We start from the raw sequence: 25,956 nt of genomic DNA, 5'->3' as shown, positions 1-25,956 counted from the left end.
CATGTAAAAATCTAGTCGACTTCGGTAGATCAAATAAGCCTGTTCTGGAGCTTTAATTAAACAGAATGAATGCTATTATTTTTAAGTAAAATGAAAGATGGTAGAAGACTTCTTATTACTGAATGTGTTCTCATAAACCTGTTGAGCAAATTTGCATTTGAGTCACCCATAAAATGGAATGTGCCAATTAACATGAAGCCATCCGGTGTCCTGTCAAGCAATTGGTATTTTCTAGTCAGGCTATTTTTCTTGCATTTTGCTCACTTAAGTTCCTGTCCCCATCAACAAGGCAAGTTTGCTCTCAAAGAACCACTCTTCTAGTTCTCACCTGCTCTGGAACGTTGAGGTCCAGACTTTTCATTTTGTTACGTTTCAGCTGTACATAGATTCCCCACCAGACAGATCCATTTGTGTCCCCTGGATTTATTTAGACTGCGCTCGGATTCCGTAGGTTCAATTTGAAAGTAACGCAATGGCGAGATCAGAGAAAAGCCCAGTGCGGTAAAGAATAAGAGCTAATGTGAAAAAATTGCTGATGTCCATTATAAAGAGAAATTGTATGTATATTTTGTTTTGTGCAATTTCTTTCATAGTCTGCACAGTATTTGTTCTGGGTATTTTGAGTTGGACTCCGTCAGCTTTCAGCTGGTAGCTGAAAAGTTTGTGTTCCATAATATCTAAGTCTTAATGTGGGCCTTCTGGAGTGTTGTATTGCCACACCTGTTTCAAATGATCCAGAAATTTAAATGTTTCAGCTTTGCAAATATTCATGGCATATTTGTTGTCTTCTGTAACAAATTGATCAACTGGTGTTTGTATGAGTTTAGAGAACAGACATGCAGAAAAGACATTCAGCATTAGAAGAACAGCAAATTTCTTACTATTGTATTTCATGAAATTTTGGCAGCTTAGAGGCTTAATAACCGAAAATGAAGAATAGTACCAAGTGACGATTAAGATTCATCTGTGGGGGAGCTGCATAAATCTGAGAGCTGTTTGAAGCAAAATAACTTTGTTTTGAGTTACTGGAGGGTTTCTAGGCAGCAGAGCTTCCCTTTAAAGGGCGAGCGGGGGTAAAGGAAGTAAAGGGAGGGAGGGGGTCAGGGGAGAGAACTTGATTTTATGTCCCTGATTCTCCAGGCGTCTCTATAGACCGTGTCACCAACGTGTCCAGGTGTCACAACAGCGCGGCAGAGCCCGAGAGCTCCCTATGAACAGAGCTCTTCCATTTTCCCTGCTTGGGAAGGGATACTTGCTGAAGCGGTACCCAGAGTGCATAAGGCAGCCAGGAAGAGAGATCTGGTTCTCCAGAGCATTTACCATGAAAGCCTTCCTTCTTCTTTATATGAGCAAGCCAGGGCATTTTCCCACCAACTTCCATGTGGAGACTGATTTCCAGGATCAAGAAAGGGACCCAATGTACAGGAGCTTTGTGTGTTGTTCTGTTCTGTGAGTAACGAGGCCTTAAAGCCTCCCAGGAACTATTTCAGCACCCCTTCGGTTGCGCAAAGATCTTCTGTACACCTTACATGTATTCCTTCTATGATCCCCACTTTTTAATGTGGTGTGCCGAGGGAGTATCATGGAATTTAGTGTGGGAACCACACTATCTTGGTCTCCTGATATTCTTGAGCTCCACAATGTACAAATTGCTAGCATGAAGTTTTTGTGTGTGGCGGTTGATTTCACCCTGGAGTCGTGAAAGTCATGAAAGGCTTTCTTACTAGAGGCTTACGATTTCTGTATACTCCATGTTAGTAGGCAGATACACTGTTATTCTGGGCAAGTGAAATATTTTTCAGGAATGTTCCTGGCATATCACTATAAGGGTGTAAGTAAGTAAATAACAGTAGTTTAATTTATGTATTTAATGAAAGGTTAAAGGTGTAGCAAGACAGGTCAATTTTCCTGATTTCCCAACCCGACGTTTGAAATGGGTGTACTAGTAACTCTAGCAGGCACTGACTTCTTGCTGGGGTTATTTTATACAACGCTTTCCCTCGTCGGTGAATTGTTTTACTTCAGCCTCAGAGCTTCATGGCTTAACAAGACACCATCCCTAAAAAAGGAAGTGTTGTACTATATGATTTTCCACTTTGCCCTTTTTTTTTTTTTTAGTGGCTGTTTTTGAAAGACTTGTCAGAGCCTTCAGTACGCTGCTGCCAGAGCTGCCTCTGCGTAGCAAAACTCTGAAGGACTATAGAAAATTACAGCAAACTGCTTGCTTACCGTGCCACTGCTGAAGCTGCAGCACATCCAAAAAATCACTACACTGATTAGGCCTGGGAATTCTAAGTCAAAGGTTTTGGGAAATGCCTTCCTGAAAGAACTAGTTTTATATCCAGGGTGAGCGTGAGATGAAGCTTAATTTTCTTTGTTGTTTTCCTCTGGAAGACAAGTAAAAATGAAGAACATGTTGAGAGCATGGTGCTTTTCATTTGCAAAAGTCCTAATTAGCATTTTCTCTGCATGCAGTGCAGTATAATCAGTGTTGGTTGCTGTCAGAAAACTCATGGCTACATAGCTTCTACTCACTGAAAGTCTAAGATTTAGAAGTAAGTAATTGAGGTGACAAATAGCTGCTTTTTTTTTTTTTTCCTGGAAAGGGGTATAGTGGAGAGAAAGAAATTGCTTTGCAGTATGAACAAAGGATAAGTTTTCAGATAAGTCTCATTGCAGCATGAAATCTTTGGATGGTGTCTCTTGAGCTTAATTCTGTCAGTATGGCTTTCCCCTTCTTCCTTCATCCTGAGAATAACAGTTCTTGTTTACGGGATGAGGCACTCCTTGCTGCTGCTGCTTTTTTTCTTTCTTTTTTCTTCTTTTTTTTTTTTTTTTTTTAAAAGGAATCTCAAGAAATTCAGGCAGAAGAATGTTCCAATAGGGAAAACTCTAACTTTCCCCCCCCCCCACTATCTGTTTTGTTCTTGGAAGTAAAGGGAAAAAGGTTTCCGTGTTATCCTCTTGGCAGTATACCATAGGCTTTGTAAGGGACCAGCCCAGCCCAAGCCCGGAGGCAGCACCAGGGAGACTGGGGAAGGCTGGGGCTGGCCAGGAGGCACTGGGTCTCAAGGCTTTTCACTCAGTTCCTCTTCGAGAAAACTATCCCTGGAAAACAGCGACTAATATTAGGGGTGAAGAGCTGGGATGGAAGATTTTGATATGAAAATCTAAATATCCTTAGCATGGTGGCATCACTGTCTTGAAAATGGCCAAGCTAGTGAAGCCCAAGGGAATATGAGTTCAGGAAGAAAAATAGACTTAAACTTGCATTGTATTTGATATTATTAGGGAACTTGCTTCTCTGAAGTAAACAACAGTGTTTTCTTAGGAATCACTGCAACCAGCTCTGATGCTGGTCTGAAAGAAAGAAATCACAGTGTGTAAATGCAGGCATCGCAGGCAATTGATTATTTTAAAGAGAATCTTTAAAAGACATAATTTTTTAAAAGGCCCAAATCAAATGCATATCATGTTTGTGCTTTTTCATGCAGGTTGCTTTTCTCCTGATCTGTTTGTTTCCACCACTTATCCTATCCTGTACGATATATTTTTAGGGAAGTACCAGACAAAGTATAACATGAACATTTTTGAATGTTGTCTGGGCATAATTTACCTATTTCTTTACTTTGCTAATGAAAGTGCCAATTCTTACTCAGGCATATTAATAATTTCATTTCAAGTAAACTTACAAAACCAGTTTTCTAAGAAGTTGCAAGGCACTTATGTAAATGAGCGGTGACAATGAGCAAAACCAGAACCCCAAAGGATCCCTAAATATAGCTTATTATCCAGGCACTTGGGCAATGAGATATGTCTCCATGGAAAAGACCCTCAAGTTAAGTTTTAGGGGTTTGGTATTCTTTTCGTATTTTTTGAACAGTGTTAAAAAATTTTTTTGGTTTTTTGGGTTTTTTTTAAAAAAAAAAAAAAAAAAAAACACCAGTGGTCCAAGTGCCAGAATCTTTGCTTTTAAGTATTTCTTCAGATTCTGATTTTGGGTTTGTTGTTGTTTCTGTTGAACTCTTAAATTCCTATTACCTCTTTGGTACTGTTGCAAGCTACGTCCTAAACGTTGACTATTAGTGATCTTCAAAAACTCAACAGAATGACGAATACCCAAATTGCAGTTTCTGAAAAAGTAAACAGCAAACCGCACATAAGAATTGGTCAGTCTCCACTAGGATACTTGTTATTAATTAACAACAACAACAAGAACTTTAAAAAAAATGATAAATTGCTATTGAAGTCTTCTCTTGTGCCAGGAAGGTTTCCTGCCAAATCTTGCTCAGAGCATCCTGCGAGACTGGGGGGTCCTTAAAAGCAAATGTGCCCACTGGTATGGAGAGGAAAGAATAAGAGGGGGGAAAAAACGTGGAAGAATTGGGCCAATGTCTTTCATAAAAGATAGCAATTAACTGCGGGCTCCTGTCTTTTCAGAATAAAAGCAGTCTGCTTTTACCGTGTCTAGCCAGAGGTTTTAAATAGCAAACGCTGCTAATTTTGAAATTCCCTTCAAAGCAGCTCACAGCTAATTGCTCTGCGCTCCCTGCGGAACCGACACGGCTTTGGGCTGAGCTGGAGCTGCCGAGCTGCTGCTGCTTTGCATCGCTCATCCTTAGCTCGGCCCCGCCGCCGCCGAACCCTCCCTCCCCGGCCCCGCCGCCGCTCCCGAGCCCTCCACGCCCCGGCCGCAGCCCCGCCGCCGCCGAGCCCTCCCTCCCTCCCCGGCCCCGCTGCCGCCGCCGAGCCCTCCCTCCCCTCCCGCCGCCCCGGCCCCGCCGCCGAGCCCTCCCTCCCCGCAGGCCAATGGCGGCGGCCGCTCCCCGCGGGATGTCACCGGCGTGTCCCCGCTGCCCCGGCAACGGCGGCGTTATCGTGGCTCGGGCTGCGGCGGGGCTGCCCCACCGCGCACCATGTGGCTCAGATGATTAGTTTTGCCTCACGCAGACCTAGCTGGCAAAGTGTGTTGGGAATAAGATAAGCATAATTTGGTTTGTGAGTGGGGAGGGTCTGCACTTCTGCCTGTCTGTCTGGTTTTTTTTTTGTCTTTTTTTTTTTTTTCCCCTCCCCTGTCATAAGGAGCCCACAGTTTTCATAGGTGCTGGCGGACAATGGAGCTGATGTGATTTACACAGGAGGAGCTGATTAACAGAGTTGTGTGCTGCTCTATTTAAAAAAAAAAAAATAGAAAAAGGAAAAAAAAAAAAAGCCTGCTGGTGTGATTATAGGGCAGTTGTTGTCAGATCTGATTGAGATAATTGCTTGTATTTTCCAAAGTTCTGTGAGCTTTAAGGATGCTTTCCAAAGGTCCTTCAGAAACCTTAACCGGAATATATACACGTCGCTTGACCAGAGGACTTTTAGAATGGCCTAAAATAGCCAAAAGGAGAAGTGGGATTTCTGTGTAATAACGGTTATCCCGGTAGTACTGTGACTTTTGGAAAGATAAACTGCCATCAGGATCAAAGAGCGCACATGAATTTGTATCCTTTGTGCGACTGCCTCTTTGTATTAAAGTAGGATACTGTAACTGTGCAGGTGCTGTGCCATGTGCATGACGAGCTGCATGTATTGGTAGCAATTAGAAACACTTAATGCTGCAGCAATAAGGAGAGGAGTGTGTTGGACTGGATTTGAGTCATTCAAATCATAACAAAAAGAAGTCTTGTGTTGTTAAAACCTAGCTGCAGACTGCAGTTGCTGCAGTAGAAGTATTTGAAAATGCTGAAGTTAAAGGCCTTCTGCTTGGATTACTGGCAGTTTTTATGTCTCCAGCCTCTTCACGGTTTCTATAAAAGGTAAGAAAACATTAACTCTGAAATGCTTTTCAGAACTGGGTGGCTGCACATGATGCCACCAGTGCTTTTCCTTGCTGTTCTACTCTGTTGCTGAAAGGCAAATATGCAGGGGAAAAGGGAGTGGTAGAGAATTAATGAGAACTTGTGACAAAGATTGTAAAGCTGCTTTTTTATTGCATTAATTATCAGGCACTTTTGTCTCTCTGCATGTAGGTATGAAAGGTGATGATGCTGTTTGGTTTTAACATTTACTTTAAGTCACATCACTCAGCTAAGGCTCAGTTAGTAGTTTTTCTTCTCTGATATTTTATCTTTAGGCACGGTAGCTTGTGTTGTGTAGTGTACAGACTGTAAATAGCACTAGGAGATTAATTGAAATGTCATGGAAATTTATGTAATGCAGAGATAATCTTTTTTTTTTTTCCCCAAGATATTTAGTGATATAATAGTTCATCTTTCATCTCCCTCCCAGCACAAAGTGCACATCACAGGCATTGAGAGCAATGGGCACTTCACTTAGGCGGGTCTGACACACCACTTCAATGATTGATGGTGAATGGTGATCATAAAGAATAGGACTGGGTGTCGGATGCATTGAGCTTGCCTATTTAATGGAACAGCAAAATAAGCAATTCCATTTAACATGTCCCTGAACTTCCCCTGATGCTTTTTAATCTAAACTTCTGTTTTCTTGCTCTTGATTTACGCTACTAAGCAGAGTTTTTGAATTTTCTGGGGAAAAAGTGGGGATCACTTCATTGTTAACAAAAACCATGCAATTCTTTAAAACAGGATTCTGTTCTTGTTATGTACACTTTCTGCTCTGACTACCTATTGTCAGGCTACAGAAAGTGCTTTGTACTAAATGCTAATTGCAGTTGAATTTTTCATGCAGTGACTGAAGGCTGGAAAAGGGAACTGTTCCAATCTTTTTCAAGGTTTAAGGGGTGCCCCGCACTTTCTGGCATTGAGTAATATAGGACCCTCATCTGTGACCATTGGCTTGGGAAGTTTCAAAAGATAGCTTTATTCTCCTCCTCTTGCAGCTTTTCACAGATTTCATTTCTAAGCCAAAAAATTTCCAACCCATTCCCAGCCCATTGTAATGTCTTCCTTGCTGAGAAACCATATAAAATAATAGAAATGTAGCCAGACTGTTTTGACACAAATAAATGCAACTAAACTGAAGCTTTATGTCTTGGATTCCTGGCAAAATCCCAGCTTTGTTGCAAATGAATTACTGTAGAGTTATTCTACGTTTCCCAATGGAAACCTCCGCGATAGCTAAGGACTGTCCATTTATTTCCTTCCAGATAGTTAATTTAATTGCCATCAAAACCTAGGTGTACTTGAGCCCGTCTCCTGGAGTGTGTTTGCACGAACAGAAGTAAAAAGAAGACTTAAGCGCTTAAATATCAGATGGAAGCACTTTGCCCTCATCCTTTTGAGAAGAGGAAAGCTGCAACTTTCTCATGTTTTAAGCAAAATAATTTCTTGATTAAAGCACAGTGAAAAACAAATGGCCCAGAATAAGAAACTTAAGTGCAAGAAAGTTCGTATTAAAAAGAAAAAAAAAATCAAAAACCAAACCCAAACTTTCTTGAGACTTACTTTCAATTGCTTTTTATTAGTAATTGTCGATTGTTTAAAAAGCTCTTGGAAAAGAGCCAAGGGGTTGTGGGGAAGAGTTTTGGATGTGTCTGGGTGTATATATTTCTTATTTTTATCTATAACATGAGATAATCAAAGCAGGACTTGGGTAACGTTTCCATTACATGAATTTTTAGCGTTAGGGTCATTGCCTGCCCTCTGTTGTGCCTTGATGGTGTGGGGCAGATGGGTCAGAGAATGTAGGCAGGAGCAAACTGTAGGACATTGCCTTACGCCACCACTATTACCTGGTGACCAGCCGTGGCTCGAGGTGAAGAGGTGCTGTGACAAGTCTTGGGGGAAACAGTACCACCCCCCAGAGCCTTCCCCATGTACAGGTAGTGCTATGTCAGCAGATGACTTTTCAGAGCAGACACGGGGATGCTGTGGAATAGCTGCCCGCCTCCCACCTAAGCCATGTGTTCCTGATCCTGTGGGGTGACTCAGAGACTCGTTGCTTGGCCATGAGAGCCCTGCTCATCACTCCTCGTGCACGCACCCTCCCCAACAGTACTTAGCAAGCTCTACATGACAAGAAATGTGACTATTCTCTTTCCTTTTGTGGACTGTCTGAGCAGAGCATGACTCTTATCTTTAGTTACAGTCAGTGCTCAAAACTGGTAACTGTTTCTTGTTGCTTCAGAAGCTCTGTGGCTTGCTGTTCTACGTTCAGAAATCAAGCTGTGTTTTCCAGCTTTTGTTACTTAGGGAAGTCTTGTGGGACTAGGTCTGTTGCCGGACCTAGGCAATTCTGATTTATGGTCTAATTTTGCCTTGCACTGGGAGACGCTTACGCGGAACTGTGCATCTATGTTGAAATCCATGCACTTCCAGAGAAGTCCATGCAGGGTGTGTTGGGTCTTGCAGCGTTCTCACGGGATGCACACACAACACGTACACCCTGCACATAGGGAGCTGGGTGGCAGGAGAAGGCTGGCACACTCTGCTGCTGTTTGGGAAGTGGGCTCCTTCTTCAAATCCTTGAGAACAAGATTACACGAGGGGTTTAGGCTGACTGTGGTGGTGGCCCGTCCCTGCTGCCCAGAGCTGTGGGGCTGGGAGCGGGAGAGGAGGACGGGGCAAATAAGCAAATCCTCCTCCTCGCCTGTAGTTGTAGAGCCAGTTGGGGCACTGCAAGAAAATAGTGATTCTGGATGATGGGACAGAGTAAAACTAGGACAATTTTTGCCCTCTGAGGTGGCAGTTTTCAAATGTATTCAAGTATACATGGTAAAAATCCAATTCCAGAACTCTTGATAGCAAGCTGTGCCTGTGACATTCCTGAAGAGAAGCCCAGGTAAGGGCAGACGCCCAACCTGGAGCAGAGGGCTTCTGTAGGCTTTGCAGCCCTTTGGCAGAATTGATTGTGAGATATATTTTCTCAACACAGCAAGGGAAAGGGGGAAACAGGACAAAATAAACAAACTGCACTTGTAGTCTATTTCTTAAATTTGGCAGTGACTTCAGTAGCCAGGACTTTGCCCATCACACGTATATTCACAAAACAAAGTTACTGCAAGGTGATAGTAATGTGTATATAAACTATCAGCCTGCTTTTATCTAAGTTGCAGCAGATTGTATACAGCAAACTGGGGGGACTGGGGTAGAAACCTGATCCGAAAAATGATTGATAATTCACTAATTTATGAAAATCAAACTTGTGCGCTCTGTTGCCGTTAACACTGAGCGCGTTTTGGTCAGTGCTATATAACCCCTCACAAGTGCTGGGTTTTGGTATCCTTTGAATACAAATAGTAGCCATGTAGAGATATATATTTTGATAACAGATTAAAGTGTAAGATGAGCAAATCACTGTAGTGTTTCTGTGGGATTTTGAGGATGAATGTCTCATGCTTTACTGAATGGATTATAAAACCATGTGACTGCAGGGTTAGCATGTGAAAGTGAAGATTTTCTTTAGCCAGTGGGTGCGTCGTGCTGTGCCTTCTGCCAGCTGGTGTGTAATAGCCCAAGCGAGAAATTGTTGCCATTAGCATTGCATTAAAGATAAAGCATAAGGTGAGAAAATTTGTGACTGGCAGTGAAGGCAACTATCATCTGTAGTTTGGGTGGAATTTTTCCTCTCAGAAAGTCTTCTTGCTAAGATAAGAGTATTTTAAAAAACATAAAGAAAGTGCCAAGTTTATAAAGGATACTTTACTGGAATCCAGTTGCTTGACAAACAAAACAGGTTTTAAATTATATCTTCTCACTTTTCATTTTTCTTCCATCAATTTGGTCTCTCTAAAGGAGTCCCGAGTCTCCTGCAGAACAAGTAGGGCCATTTCCAACAAGCGTCCCATTCCAGCCACCCCGATGCAGTAAGTGAGCGATGACTGGGCTTTTTGAAGCAGGGATTAGTTGAAATTGTTTCTGCTGGTCTTCAGTTGGGACTAGCAATTCCAACAGTGTGATTCAGGGCAGATTGAATCATGCGCTTAAGCCAATCTCTGGGCAAGAATAGGTCTATATTTTGGTCTATGATTCAGTCCCATTAGGATGTTTCAGTGGTGATTGTAAATGAAAATGCTTTCATGAATTTGCCTGGTAGGAGCAGCTTATTGCTGCCATGCTAGAGTATCACAAAGTAACTGAGTGTCAGAAGCTACTTAAAGCCACTCTAATATTGCACTCTGCAGGGCACCAGCAGCTCTGTGCGCATCCTCTTTCCCACTTTGTTATCCAAGACAAATTTGTAGCATTTGAAGCCATTAAAGGAATTGCCAGCCTTAATTTAGATGCAGTTTCAAAGACAGCACGTGTGCTTTAAATGATCTATGTCAGGATTGTCCTCTAGGTTAACTCTTTGTTAAAGAGAATGTGCTTTGATAGTCTTTGTTCCTCGTTTCTGGTGTTAACAGCATGGACTCTGCTTCTAGGATTATGTGAGGTGGGTTCAGATGTGCCAGATGACATCCTTGCTAACAGGCACGCAGCCTCTTTCCTTTAAGTAAAACGCAACCTCTTTCCTTTAAGAAGTGGAGCCTCTTTCCTTTAAGTAAAATGCAGCATAAAAAAAGATGCAAAGAACTCAATTGTCCTGTGTTACTAAATAGTTAAAGGGAATACTATTGTTAAATTCATTATTTAAAAACATTTAATAAAGGGGAAAAATCTATAGGTGTTATATACAATAGCATAATCCTGTATTCCGTAACAATAGCTGTGTATTAGTTACACATCTTAGTAACAGTGAGCAGGGGGGAAAAAAATCATCCTTAGGTTCTAGTTCTTGAGAGCAGGGAACTTCTGCTCGCTTACCAACGGTGATGTCAGATGGTTTGCTTTTCTTCTTGCTGTCATCTAAATGATGAGCTCCTTTGCAGTATCTTGAAAAAAAAATAATAGCAAAGTGGGTGGGAAAAATTACTGAAGCTTTGTCTTGGACTTGCATTTAGAGTTCACCATATATGTTGTTAGAAACAAATAGTTTGCTTTCACTTGACAGTGACTTCATCCAGAGCAGGGCTGAGTCATAGGCCTGTAGTACAGCGCTGTCTCCGGAGGCTCGCGTTGGCAGCGTTTACGCAATTGCAGAGCAGCTGAGAGCATAAAATTCTCTCCTTCTCCTTATCCCCCCAAATCCACCATCCTCTTGAAGTACAGCCTGCAAAAAAAGTGCAGATTGCAGTATTCCCCCTCAAATAAATACACAACATAGCAAAATGCCTTAAAAACAATCAGAGGACTTTTCTACACTCAGGGAAGTAAAGTAATTTCCAGCTGAGAAATTTAAATTAAAAATACCTGAAATACCTGTTAATCTGGTTGAAGCCTTCATTGTAATGTAATTAATGCTACTTTGTATCTAAAAGAGAGTATTCCTGCAAGTGTTCAAAATGCATTATTCATATGCCTTAAATTTATACTTCTGGTTTGTCTTAACTTTCCGCGCTGCTCTTCCTTCCTACCTGGTGGACAGACATCCTACAGGATCCCTTAACTTTCCATCCTCTGATTTCATCGAGGTGTGCTGTGGGACTTAGGCATTGCAGGGCAAAAATCCTGCACGAATACATGGGGCTGTGTGATTTCTCTCCCCGTACCACTGTTGTAACCGATAAACTGGGTTTCAGACCGGAGACAGTTTTTTGCGTATATGCCTTGCTTTTTTCTGCTTCTCTGCATCATCAGTAAGTCAAGTCTCCAGCCTTTCTGAAACCTTCCTTTTCCTTCACCTCCTTCCCTCTTACACAGGAACCATCTGTGAATCCTCAGGATCTCCATCTTTCACACTTGTACAGAGTTTAACCTTCCACGAAACTTCCTTCAAAGATTCGTGTTAGGGTTTTGAGGAGCCGTGGTATCTGTGCTGGGGCTGTCACAGATGCGTAGCTGGCGGTGCCTGCCCTTAGCTGTGCCCCTAGGGAGCACGTTGTTTGCCAGGCTTTTCTTTCCGTATCTGGTCCTTACTGTATTTAGATGCAACTGATGGGCAGCCCCTAGAGCAGTCACATTTTAATTGTGCCTTTGGCGATGTGCCCTGCAGAGGGGGATTGGAAGCTTTCTGAGTTTCCTTTGATAGTTTTCCAAGATTAAGTCGCAGAAAAGGGAGTCTGGGAGCACGGTGGAGGCCTGGAGACATATGAGGAGTCTGTCAGAAGCTGCAGCTGGAAGGGTGCTGGAGGGGCCTCTTCAGAGCAACACAAACTTGCCAGCTTGGTGGGGATGAGAGGGGATGCCCTTTATCAAAATGCCAAAATCATGCTGACTCTATTCCACAGAAGGACTGGTATGTGGATGTCACTGCTGTAAACTCCCAGGAAACTTTGTGTTTTGCATACTCCTAGGAATGTCTGTGAAAAATCAGAAATGGAAGTTTAAAAGCGAAGGAATGAAAATACAGTGAAGGCTAAGGGGAAAAATGTACGGTGAAAATATTTTATTTAACCCCCTTCTCCTGTCTACTGAAAATGTTGACTTGTTAAAAGTCGAAGGTTTAAAGATTGTCTAAATTGTCTAAAAAGACAGAATGCTTTTCAATCTAAAGATTTAAACCCCATCCATTTGTAAGATTACTTTCAATCCTTAATTGGTAGTCGCTGTTGTCTAAAGGGAATGCTACCTAAGTTAAAAATAGGTCTGGAACTGTCCCGTCAACCAAAAACATGGTAGCTCTAACGCTCGCATTTTCCTTTTGTCAAATGACCTGTCAATATATTCTACATAATAATAGAAATGCTGTTAAATTCTGTTTCGTGAACATTTTGTCCCGGTAGAAACTTCAGGAAAATAAGCAAATTGCCTTCTTCCCTCTTGAAAGCTGCAGTACACGCGTTTCCTCTTCACAGGAGTGTTACACTAACCTAATTTAGGATGAGCCTATGCAGAGTTAAAGTAGTAAGATTATCTTAGCTGCAGACATGTCATGTGTAAAGTGATGCATGCATCCGGAGCGCGGGACTTTATCAAAAAGTGAATCAGATAAGGTGTTCTGGGTGCTCGGGTTCTCTGAGCCACTTCATGGTAACTTCCGTGACAGGGGCTTGACACTCTGGGCTCCTCTCCCTGGCCGTACCAGCAGAGCACTCCGCTTATCCTGCAGGCTTCCGTGCGAAATAGCAATGAATCTCAGGAGGGGGGAGAATAAGAGAATGTGAGACTCCAAAATAAGTGCTGCCTTTCTATTAATATCTTTTTAAAAGTAATACACCACCTACAACTTGTAAAGGAACCTTAGCTCTAGCATTTTTAGACTTAGAGTGATTTATGTCCCCTGTAATATCTTTGCCTGCAGCAGCTTTGTTGCCAGTGTAAAAAATAGAAAAAGGATTAAAACCCTCTAGTTCTTTTCTCTCCATTACCTCCCTACCTTTCCACCCAACATTTTTTTTTTTTTTTTTAAGAATCTTTAAGTACTCTCCGTCTCACAGTGGGCTAGTATTTGCTCTGGGTTCTCTTAGCCATCAAAACCATTGTGAGAATCCTATTATTATTACTAAAATGTGTGGTATGCGCTTGGAAGTGGGCAAGTTGAGGTCTCTGACAAACAGCTCCTGTTGAATTTTGTTCCAGTGTTTTTGAGATACTGATTCTTCTGATTGTTTTGGCTCCGCCGTTACAGCTCACTGCTTCTGCGTACAGTCAGCAAACCCAGAAATGTGTGTGTCTGTCTCTCGGGTGCTTTAGGTCGTCTTGGTGCAAACTCACCTGCATCAGGAGTTCCAGCCAGCGCTCCAGACTGCGGATCAGAGCAGCTGAGCCGCAGAGGGTCCTTTGGGCTGGCTGCGGTAGGCAGCGATGACCTCTCAGCGAGGCAGGGGGGGCACTGAGTGGGTGCATCTTCACTTGCCTCAACTCTTTGCTCCGTTCTCATAAGCCACTTGAGAGCGCTGTCATCATAGCATCATCTTCATCTGAATTAGTGATTGCATCTGTTTGAATTAAAGATTTCTTCCCATAAAAGGGATGCAAAATGTTTTACAAAGCCGAGAATTGCTTTCCGTTTTACAGAAAGTGAAATATGCAGCTTCAGGAGACCTGGTCTGTCCACTCAAGGTAGAAATGTGGAAATAAACTGGGGGAAAACCTAAGAGCAATGTGACCTTCTGATGCACTTTGTAATTGTGCCTATTAATACATCCACTGAAAATAAAACAGTCACTCAGTCTTCTAGGGAGACATAATGATGCTAGGTCTGGAAAAGCCAGTGTACTGAAGTGGGAAGAAATTTTGGAAGGAAGCAGAACTTCTCCTTGCACCTTCCTGTCGTAAGTTGTGAGGACAAAGACAGCTTGTAGTACACGAACCATTAGCAGGACAGTGCTGTGGGTCTGGACACAGCAGTGCTGACGTGGCTGCCGAGAATGAGAGTTGTGCTGTAGGTGCTTGCAAGCAGGGCGTATCTAATAAAGATTTCTGGGGAGTATAATGGGAGGAAAAATCCCAGCAAACTAAGTATATCTGTATGGGGAGTTCTGCATGGTCCCATACAAAGCGTGACTGGGTGGATGCAGTGATGTCCTGTGAATGGAATCTGTTGTTTTATTTCGAGGGGAAGAGATAACTGAAGTTTTCACTGCCACACCCAAAGAGCAATAACAAACCAGCCAGGCAGCAACTGGCTCCAAACAGCCCTTGTTACCAACCCACGGTCTCTGCATTGGCTGGGATTTCTTGGCCAAACGTGCGAGTGTGGGAGAAGACTGTCACTGGAATCATTACAATAGATTATGATTGATGTACAAAATGGAAAATCCTTGTCAAAAGACAGACGATGCCAAAAGGCCCCTGCAGTGCTGGGGCTCATCTTGACTTGTCATACAGTGAAAGCAAACAAGGCTTCAAAAAACTGAAGTCATTTGATATGCTAATCTGTGCCTTGTTTCAGGCATAGTAATGTCACTGCGAACAAAGGAGAAGAAAGTAAACAGCTAAGACAAAAGGGACTTACTGTCTTATTGCTGCTGGAAAAGTTCCTCTATTCCTGAATAACATTTTTCTTAATAGTAAGAAATAGTTGATCAGTCAGTTTCCTCTTTGATATCTGTTCTGTTACCTCCTCGGTAATCATAGTACGAAGGAGCTGTTTTTAGAAAAGGCAGCCCATCATGAGAGACAGAATTAGCCATAGGTTTTGATTAATCACCACTTCTTCACATCTGTGTATGTACAGAAATCGTCAGCTATTAGCTGATGCTGTTAGCACTTGCGCTTGGTGGAATCTGGCACTGTTCTCCCTGCCTTCCTGAAGCTTTACAGGATGCTGTTAAGTTCGAGCGTTCCTCTCCAATATCGTTTCAAGGAGCATTTCACAGCAATCTGTTCTTCGTATTTACATCAGAATAAATAGCATTTGTTTACATCCGAGATTTGATCATAGAGCTGAAATACTAGTCATATTAACCCATTACGTGATTTGCATGGTATTTCACATTTTCTGGATATACGTTATTTTGTCTTTGCAGGTTTTCTGTCAGTTCTGCATTCCAAATTTGGGCCTGCCGTTCCCTGCAGAATTAATACTTGCTTAGTGGAAGGCTACCTTGATTTTTTCCTAGGTCTCACTGGGAATTAGTGGACAAACTCAGCTCATCAGGACAGGAGCTGAAATGCTCTCTGCACTATTTCATAAATAGTCTCCTTGCCATGACAAGTGCTGCAGCAATGATTTAAAAAACAACAAAAAACCCAACAACCCCAACACAAACCACCCCACAGCACCTCACTTCTCTCCTGTGATGCCATTGCATGTTATTTTAATCCGTTTGGTCACTGGTTGTGCATCAATTTTTGAAACATGGATGAAGAAGGTGGTTAAAATACTGTTCTCTTGTAGATCTTATCCACCTTAATCTGTCTTTAGAAACAAATAAAATTACTATTCCTGCAGATGCTGGTAATATCAAAATACTGCAACTGAAGGTGAATCAAGGAGTGTATAATCTAAATACATCAATTGCATTAAAGTCTCAAGTATAAGCTCAAAGAGATGTAGTTGACACAAGCAAGCATGCTGTTTGATGCCTTTATACTACGCAGAAAATGAACTACTGGTTTTATACTCCGTACGTAATTCAAGCGTACACCATGCAAAAATCATAAAATCTATCTTGTAGGTACTTCATCTCTCAAATTTGCAAGTTAAGTTAATGAACAGGGTTCAGCTGGTCCTGCCCAATCTTACGTAGCTTTTTCCGTCATTGAAATGTATTCCAATGATTATGTTAAGAACAGATGTATAAGTTTTCTAATGTAATTTTTCTTCATTAAGATTTAAAATGTACAACATGCTGTGGAACCTGTTCTGACTTTTTTTATGAGCCATCAATAGTTTGCTTCAGGAACAGTTGTCAGAAACCCCCCGAAACAGAATATATTTCAGAATAGTAGTAACAGACACGAGATCCTAGATAAAACGGTCTTACTCAAAGTGGAAGTTGTGCAACAGAAAACAGACTTTTAATCATAAAAGCATACTGTTCTGTGAAGAAGTAGCATGAACTTAGTTTCTTGCTTAATTAAGTTTTGTAATATAAACATGTATCTGATGTCTTTGATCCAGAAGCGCCCCTGATAATCGTGCTGTTGACCTCCTGGTAGAGAAGAGAGTGTGGTTTAGTTGGCTGAGCGAAGGCTGAGGAAGTTTTAATCTGTCATAGCAACAACACTGACTTTCAGGGTGGTCTTGGAGAAAGCAGAGCAGAATTTAAAGGGCTTGTCCCTCAGTTAAAAAGATGAACAATAATTACAACAACAGTAATAGTACTTTTCTCTAAGCTAGATTCCATGTGAGTGTGTGTTGAGGCTCAAATGCTATTCAAGCTTCTGGCAATAAATGCTGTGTGTTTAAACTTACTCCTAGAAAAGCTATGGGCAAAAATCTTCGGCTCGATATAAAGAAAACCCCAAACAATCAGTGTAAATATTGACATTTGCTCATAAATCCCCATCATCATGGAGAAATTGTGTGCTACACCGTGTATGGGGTTTGGGATTTTTGAGGGGTATATACTGTCATGAAGACAAAACCCCATTATCATTTACCTGTCCACAAGGTTTCAGCACAGTCAGAGAAGCCCGTATGCATAGTGAATACGTTGGGGTTTGGCTTGGGTTTTTTTGGGTTTGGTGGTTTTTTAATCAGATCTTGGCATTTTATTTTTGATGTAATTTATAGGCTGTGTCATAGCTGATATTCACTATTGAAAGTCCTAACTTTGTATGTGTTCAAATACGGCTTTGGAAAATGACTCATTACTTCTTTTGGCACTAAAAAGTTTTATTACAGTACACAAGAAATTTTACAGTTGAGAGTTTGTTCAGCCTAAACCATTTGATTTAGTGTGTATTTGGTAAGCATTTACAGTTCTCGTAAGTGATTTTCTAGGGTTGTGTTACTGGACTGTTTTTTTTGAAGTGAAATAAATTAGAATAACTTTTCATAGGTGCTGCATGGGTAGGTTTTTCTCACTTGACAACTTGGAGCAATATTATATGTGGCTTTCTGGACAGCCTCTAATAATCTCTTCTGGCTTGCAAATAATGTAAACAACGAGTCTTGTAAATAATGTAAACAACGAGTCTTGTAAATCATGGAGAAAGAAGTAACCCGAGACTTCAGATGAGAAAGCTGGCTTCTCTCTGAGTTCATTTGAGTAGAGGTCGGAGGAATCACTTGGAAATCGTGAATCAGTGCTTGGCTGCTGCGTGAACCTTGGACTAACTTTGTCGTGTGCTGCTAAACTTACTTGTTCCTTGAGTTACTTGGAACCTTTTTCACTTTGCAAACACTTCAGAGAAGGTCATGAAGGGAGATGGCAGTGCAATGTGGAATCTGATGTGGAAATACTGCATTTCTGTCAGGACAATCAGGTACGGTAAGAATATATAAAACTTTATTTTGTGTTTAAGTCTGAAAACTGCATGCGTTAAAGGTCGTCTGTCCTGCTGCTTGTATTCTGTCACTCTACATAGTTAACTCTAAGTTGTCTGAGGTGATTCTTAGGCTAGATTCTTACTGGTCCTTATACTAAAGCCGTGAAAAGAAAAATACAGGGTTACTGCAAAAAATCTTCAAGCAAAATGGGTTTTATTATTTCATCTTGGAAATACCTCTTTCTCATTTACAAGCAGGCAAAAGTTGGAATATGAAATAAACCTTATTTTCATGAATACTTACCTATACCTTCTCTTTCTTACATCTCCCAAATCCAGAGATACGGCATTTGTTCATGGCAAACCACAAGCATCGTTTGCTTCAGACAAAGGGGAAGGGGGCAGAAGAGGAGGTGGCTTTTATGGCAGAATAAAACTCTGAAGTTTCAAATGTCTCTAAGCTAGCGTACTGCCACAATCTTACCTGTGCGCGTTATGTGAAAACGCAGCCGACTTAAATAGGACGACAGGCTGTGGCTGCTGTGCATCGCCAGTCACATTCTTTGAGTGGTTCGTGTTTGACATGCTGTGTGCTCCCTGCCAAGCGCAGTTGCTGTGGATTCCAGTAGAGTTTATTCCAGGAATGGAGCTATTAAGCGAGACGCTTGGTGATTGTACGTTCTCACAGCAATTTTATATATTTAAAAATAGCTAGCCATTTTCATGCTATAGTTTCTTCGTGTTACACGGTTATATGATTTGAATGGTATGTTTTGTCATGCAAGCTTCCCTTGAGAAATCACATAATCTAAGTAATTACTGCATTTCACACTGCATAATTATTCTGTGCTGAGGAAATAGTTTAAAGAGCCTGAATTCCTGTATGAACTTTCATTACAACCCGAATGAGACTGTGGAGAGATTTTTATCATCAGGATACTGAAATAAAGCTAAAAAGTCCCTTAGTTCCCAGCAGACAGTGAGTAATATAATAGAAACTGAAAATAATCCCGGAGAGAGGATTCGGTTAAGATAAAAGTCATTTTATTTACGATCAGGGTTTAGAACCAGAAGCAGAGGGAAAGCCTGAAACAAACCGGATCAGTGCTTAAATCCAGAGAAAGAGTCTTTACAGCACAGATGTTCCTCCTGACCTTACGACTGCTGGAAATGTCTGAGAAAAGTCCTGCGCAAAACTCCAGAGTTAGAGAGGTGTGTGTTCCTACTAAGACGAAGCTTCAAAGGTTCCTCGGAGCACTTGGGTGTGGGCTGTCTTCCTGAAGTTTAACGTGCAAGTTGTGCACAGCCACTTCTTTCTTTTATCAGTGACCTTACTACTGTTCAGAACGTGTTGGTTGAATATTAGCTTAATTGCTTACAGCAGGGCTTATTTATAGAGCAGCTTGCTGGCCCCTCAGCTAGTGTAATGCAAAGTAACGTCCCTCTTTGTTACAGCACTATGAGTATTTTCAATTAATGGGTTTGGTTGTTTTAACAGATCCTATTTTCTTTGGCAGCGCCACCAATGAGTTTGGGAGCGTAAAATAAAAGATATTTTTTCCTACGTGGAAAAAGATCTCTACCATCTTAATTTGCTTTTCTGATATCCTTCAGAAATCCTGAAACTCCCCCTGCATTTTGGAAGGCTTCAGTAACCATCCTGGCTCATGTTCTTATCCATCAAGTATGAGGCTACACCAGTCTGTCTCCCTCTCTGCCTCCTCCCCTTTCCAGTGGACTGTGAAGCCCATGCAGCCCCTGCTGGAGATTTCAGTCAGCCTCAGTGTGTTTTATACCGGTTTATTTTTTTCCCCCCTGCATGTAAGCCACCCTGGTAAAAGCATTTCTGCCCACCCTTCGTGCCGCCGCACTGAAGAGCAGTGTATGGCACTGACTACACTGGCCCGGTTGTACTACAGCTCCTTACGTATGCGCAAGGCCTGAATGAGGGTTTTTATGCCTCACTGAGAAAACAGTCCCGCTCCAAAAGGAAAACTATTATTAACTGGGGTTTAGGGTTGGTCTTGTTTCCATTGGCCTCCAACAGCTTTAAAAAAAATATTTGACTGAGTCTTTGTTGTCTGTTTTAATTAGACTGTGTGGCTTGGGGACAGAGAGATCGTCTACATCCATGTATGTGTGTTTAAATGTACATGACTAGACCTTAAAATCATAGAGTTGTGCCTGTTAGCAAGGAGAAATACATGTGTAGTACTAGAAGAAAATGCAGTGGTTTGCTTTTTGCATAGGGGAACTTTAGTTACTGCTGGAATAAGCTTAGGAGAGAGCAGGATGGTGCAATGTGGATATGTTCTGCTCTAAGTGATTCTTTTTTTCTTTTTTCCTTTCTGTGTTGGCCTACTTCTAGAGCAAAATTTATAAAGATGAAGGGATTTCTTCACTAATGTACCAAAGCAGGGCTTGTGGCACTCAACATGAAACTTCTGTTCTTTGAAAGAGCTCGTTTCTCTGAGCCCATGTGAAGCCTCCAGTTTTACCAGGTTATCTCCCAAGGCAGGGTCTGCCTACACAGCTGGAACATGGAACATGCAGTGGGGTGACGATTCCCGAGCTCCGGGACAGTGCCTGCCTGGAGCTGGTGTTCCCAGGTATCCAGGGGGAGAGTTGTCTTTCCTGTCCCATTTGCCCTGTGTTTCCGCTTTATGGGATACGGGATCATTATCCTTTTCCCTTTGCCAGCCCAGTCTCCCCAAGGCCAGCAGTGACTCACGCCATACGGGGGTATTTTTGACTCTCCTTGGCGAGAGCAGTCACTACCTGCACAAGAGGTGTCAAGTGTTCCTGCCCAGAGCTCTGTAAGTTATCTCCGGTATTTCTGGAAAGGGGAATAATGGTGTTTGTCAGCAGCAGGATTCCTGAGCGAGGGGCAGAGCAGTATGGCTGGCTGTGCTGTCACAGCAGCCTCCCCTAGAGTCGCTTTGCCCTTCTCGCTGAACCCGTTGTTGTCCCGCTGTGTGTGCGCGGGGCAAGCAGTGCCCTTCCCGCTCCTCTGAAGTTCACTGCAAGGGAATATTGTGCTAAAACCAGCACTTTCCTCTGCTGGTGAATCTTCACTTCAGATGACGTTTGCAGGTGGAAAACTCTCCCAAAATCAGAGGGTTGGCAAAGCATTAAAGCAGAACTGGGGGTAAAGCATCAATAGTCATTTACTTCTGTTAAAGTGGCATTTTTGTAACTCACCATAGCTGGGGGATAGGCAAATATTTAATGAGGAAATTGTTTGTCAATATACTCCTATTAGCCGTTGTATTTGTAGGGTCATGTCAGTATTAAAACAGAGGAAGGCGTGTTGTGTAAAGACGGGGAGCAGATCAGCTGCAGGCGGAATTCCTCTGTCCCTCGGTGATGTGCTGTGTGCCAGGCAGCCTCTACGGACGGGGTTAGTGGCTGGAGGAGCAGACTTGGAGCCATCTGAATCAGCAGATCCACAGCCCACAGAGAATAAATTAAAGGGTTGATAATAATGTAATGCATAGTTTTCGGCTTGCATCTTAAAGTTCCATTTGCAAGTAATGGAGGAAAACAGTCAATAGTTAGTTCTCAGTGCTCTACACATCTGGAAAAAAGTAAGAATTAGTCCTCAGTATGAGTTGTCATGGAGTTTCTTCACTTATTTTCCTTCTACTACAAACATTTTCCGTCTTGGTTCAGTCATACTTTATTTTTAGTTGTCTGCTTTGGTTTTTGGTTTTTTTTTCTGAAGACTGACGGAACATTGCTGTGTTTTCATCAAGTTAAAATAACACCCCAAGAAGTGAAAGGGTCTCAGTTGGGCTTTAATTGCGTTTTGGGCAGCACGAGCCACTGTAGCTGTGTAGGGGAGGGTCAGTCGTGGGAGTTTGGAGCACATAAAAGCAGTTTGGTGTATCTTGTGGAGGGGCTTATTCGTAAACGTTCTGAGCATCCACACTGCATCATGAAACCTCAAACTACTTTAAATAATGATGCATTAAACAGGGATTAATGTAAAGGGATAATGCAATGACCTTGTTAGCCCCCAGGTCATGTTCAGTGATGCTCTTGCCCCCATGCAATATCGCAGCTCCTTGCCCCTGCTCCCAGAGTGTCCGTGCAGGCTGCCAGCACAGCCACGCAGGAGAGTCAGCGGGAGAAGAAGGGCTGGGTTTCCACCCTCCTGGGGTTTGCAGTGGGTAGCGTTCACCACGGGCCCCACAAAAACCTTGGGTTTGCTTTGGGCAAGGGAGAACAAGCAGCGATGGTGGGAGAGCGGGGGGACACGGTGCTCACACAGCTGGAGTGTGAGTTTGCCTTCTGGGAGATAGTCTGGGCTGAAGAGACAGGACTAAGAGCCAGGGCTAGAGGTGGTTTGCTCTGCAGTTCATTGGCAAATAGCAGCGGTATTCTCTTGTGGCCATTTAACTGTTACATGTAACCAACAATAATGGCGTATATAATGAGATATTTAGTTTATGCATTTCTGTTTTCACCTGAAATGGAAACTAGAATACCCACCTCAGATACTCCTCCTGACACCTACGGGGTTAATGTTTGTGAAATTTATCTCAGAAAAGGATAATATGTATTATTGCAGTAGTAAGCAATAGAGTTGGTGCTTTTCATTAAGATCAGACATTAACAAAGTCATTTTCCTACAGCTAGCTTATAGCTTAAACACTAACAAGAACTACTAAAAATTCACTTCTGCAATTAAAAAACAAAGTCTTCCATCTTGACTCCTGTATCTCCAGAATGTGTTTATTTTTCTCTTTGGTTTCCATGTTGGTTTCTTTGTCATCTGCAAAATGCTGCACTTGAGAAGCCACAAGACAAAACTGAATAGAAGTCATCATTAGCAATCTGGATGCTTTAATCTTCCTAGAGTACGTGGCTTTCTATAGCCATTAGTCTTGTATTTTAATATAGCACAACTGTAATTATCCTAGTGCAAACCTTCCTTTAGGTTAAAAGATCTCTTCAGAATGACAGTGCCAATAGTCAGGCAGCACTTAATGAATTTTTAATAAGCTCTTGATGCCAGTATAACAAATCATTGTGAGATTAGGATGAAGTTGGTATCTTTAGAATCCTGTATTCAGAGTGTATGAATGTGCATACTAAAATACATTATTTGGGTGAAGTGTACTGTGTTTCTCCTATTGTCTCTGGTCTATGCATAGGAATCTGGGGAAGAAATCGTTATGGCGTTAATTCCCCTGAGCTCAGTTCTCTACCTAAAGCAGACTTGTTCAAGAGGTGAATTACACACTGCTTTGGTTTTGTTTGGGATTGATATTTTTTAAATGCATTTAACTGTCTTTAAACGTGGCTTCTGTTCAACTAGGGTGTATCTGTGTTTACACGGCTGGATTATTTCAATCTGATTGTTAATGCAAATTAGTGGTTTGTGATTCTGTGATTTAAGCTCAGGAAGGGCACGGTGTGCTTAAACATGTTACGGGTTACAGATCTGTTAGAGCAGAGGAGCGGAACCTCATCAGCTCCTTTTGCTTTTTTCCCCGCTATGAGCACTCATTTCGATGTTACTGCTTAGTATTGTCATGTGCTCTGTTTGTCTTGTACCATGCTCTCTTTGTCTCTCTGCACCACTTGCTATATTATTGCTAAAAGCTAAAAATATACAGGCAGGGGCCATTAGAGACAGTAGGTGATTTCGGTTTAATCCTTGCTTGAGTTTTAATGCAAAAGCTACCACAGAAGTTGCAATGTTTGCACATAATTAAGCCTTTCTTCATGTAGAAAACTCGCAGGTGAGGGTCAGCTGCCTTGGAAACGAAGGGAAGCGGTCAGTCCAGCAGCAGTGCTGCTTGTTTGTGTGCGTTCCTGTACAAAAGTCAAGGTACCTTACGAACTTAAAGACTCTGTTTTTTAACAAGGGTCAAATAGTTGCAAAATGTGGAAGTGATGGACCGGTGTGAGATCTGAAAGCTGGTTTTAGTCACGGCGCACGTCAGGTTTTATTCTGAAAGTTTTGTTCCTTTATTTTAAACCTGAGTCTGCTGAGCTGTTCCAGCAGAAAAGGACCTGAAGCCAGTTTAGCTAATTAGCTAAAAATGGAATCAACTTCTAGCCCTCTTCTGAGTTTTCATGTCTCTGCATTAAAATAGTTGCATCGATGTTTAGCTCGAACCTTTAGTTTGGGCTAAGAGCAGCCCTGGGTTTGAACATGCCGAGCTCTGCGCTCTCGCAGCGCAGGGTATGATGATACGCATTGAAACCCTAGAAGTCAGAAACCTAATCCAAGGCAGTCTAGAGAAGTTAACAGACTGTTTTATTATTTATTTACACAGACCTTTCAAAAGAGCTTGTTGGTGCAGAACCATAGGTTACTGAGCTGGTAAAATTGTTTGTCTGGTGATGGGGGAGTTCAATTACATTTAAGGTAGCTTTTTGGATTTTAATGCTTGCTGTAGGTGATGCAGATGCTAAAAATGTATATGGCAGCTTTTAGGACAGAACCAGCATTTGAGAATTATAATACTTGAACTTCTAGTCCTGTTGCTCCGTGTCATTTCAGACCTGCCTAGAAATAGCCATTTAGGGTTTGTTTTGAAAGGATACTGCTTCTGTTGTTGCCCTTAGATTACCCAGTTGTTTGATTTGTATTTTTTATATTTTGAGAGCTCCTGGAGCAGCCTTTCAGCTTGTGTCTTTCTGCTCTGAACGTATAGACAAGAAAGCAATTATATGGAAGCGTTACCTTCTTTTCAGTTTGAATGGGATTTTCTTCTTGTGGACTATAAAGCAAATTAGGTAGCGAGTGAATAAAGCTCTGTGCTTATCTGGTTTTAAGAAGATCGTGCATTTTCCAGGAGTCGTTAGATAACATTTTAGTAATTGGTGAGTACTGATCAATTTAATGCTTACGAATTATGTGATTAACATCAGTGGATATCGTGAATTGATCATAGCATGAAAAGCATGGTATGTGAAATGATTTTAATGCAAAAGACTTCTGCTTAAATGCCTGGTAAAGATTTTATTCCTTTTCTAATAGGAATTAATTTTGCTACACAAGCATAATTTTTAATTCTTGGTATGCTTTTGAATACTATGTAAACGATCTTCTGCTGTTCTCCATGCAGTATCTGCCTATTAATCATTTTCTTTGACAATAATCACAAAACCAGCAAGAATTTATGCAGTAAACAATGTGTCCTGCATTCAGTCATCTTTTAGCAGGAGACAATAAATTCATTGGTATCATCAACTGCCTGACAGGTATCAGTGACTTCAGGGTTTGAAGTGTTATTAGGTTGCTGGAGGTTTTCCCAAAATCACCACTGGGGGGAAGAGGGGTGGCAGAACTGCTTAATTAGGAGAGTTTAGGGTCTCATGACAACTGCAGTAACAGACAAATAAAAATAAAAAAATCAAAGCTCCTCACCTATGTATTTACTTCAGACGCTTGAATCTGGTTAATGAAACATGAGCAAACCTTGAGGTAGGCGAGGCACGATTGCCTGACCAACTCCGCTTGCGGAGCGTTTCCATGCTGAGCGTACTGAGGTGTAAACCTGCGTGCTGCAAACTGGTCAATTAAAAATTAAATATGCTCTTGAGTTAGTCACACCTGCGTCGATCTTCTGGAAAAGTCACAGCAGCATGCACAGCACTTTGCATTTAATGAATTCTCATTAGTTTGTGATATCGGAGTAATGACTAGTATTCTTTCATATCATCAGGGGGCCACTTTCATGGTCTAATGGGGCCTGTTTTGTACAGGGAGCAGCACCATGACTGGAAATTACACAGGGGGAATTGCCACCCTGACAGGAAGCATTCTGGTTCAGCTCTCCGGAAAGTTACTTATTTTCATATAAATTGTTTTTCTGATATGGAAGTCTTCTTGGACACAATTGTTTACCACGTCATCTGGAGGAGCAGGTTATGTTCACAGCCAACAGTTCTGAGTATAACTACGCGTTGTTGGGGTATCAAGAAATGCAGTCATTCAGAGGAGATCCTTGATAAAAGCATCTGAACCCATAAACTGCCGAATTACGGTGGCACGAGTGACTGCCCATGTAGTGCCTGTGCTCTCTGTGCTGTGTTGGCTGCCGGCTGGCTGCATATCATCCATAAAGCAAAACTAGTTTGACACCTCCGTTGTTTGAGGAACCGTGCCGCTGCCCGTGCTCCATTATGCCGTTAGCGTGAGCTGCGCACGCTGCCACTGCCTTGACAA

General features: G+C 42.0%; 1 protein-coding gene across 11 annotated transcripts in view; it reads left to right on the top strand.

Annotated features, from left to right (window-relative positions):
• The window catches only part of IQSEC1 (IQ motif and Sec7 domain ArfGEF 1), a 347,042-nt gene that overhangs the window by 198,064 nt on the left and 123,022 nt on the right, over positions 1-25,956 (top strand). Inside the window, exon 1 of one of the 11 annotated variants that reach the window (XM_054216250.1) lies at positions 5,121-5,801. The exons of 9 other annotated variants lie outside the window; for them this stretch is intronic. In XM_054216250.1, coding sequence (XP_054072225.1) covers positions 5,725-5,801 — 77 coding nt within the window. In that variant the 5' untranslated portion in view covers positions 5,121-5,724. Of the gene's footprint in view, positions 1-5,120; positions 5,802-17,575; positions 17,766-25,956 lie in introns of those variants that run through there. One more of the 11 variants, XM_054216251.1, reaches the window with a different exon arrangement.

The sequence above is a fragment of the Rissa tridactyla genome, chromosome 10 (assembly GCF_028500815.1).
Source record: "Rissa tridactyla isolate bRisTri1 chromosome 10, bRisTri1.patW.cur.20221130, whole genome shotgun sequence".
Taxonomy (NCBI): Eukaryota; Metazoa; Chordata; class Aves; order Charadriiformes; family Laridae; genus Rissa; species Rissa tridactyla.
The sequence above is the reverse complement of the archived record's forward strand: the minus strand, read 5'-3'. Positions and strand labels throughout refer to the sequence as shown.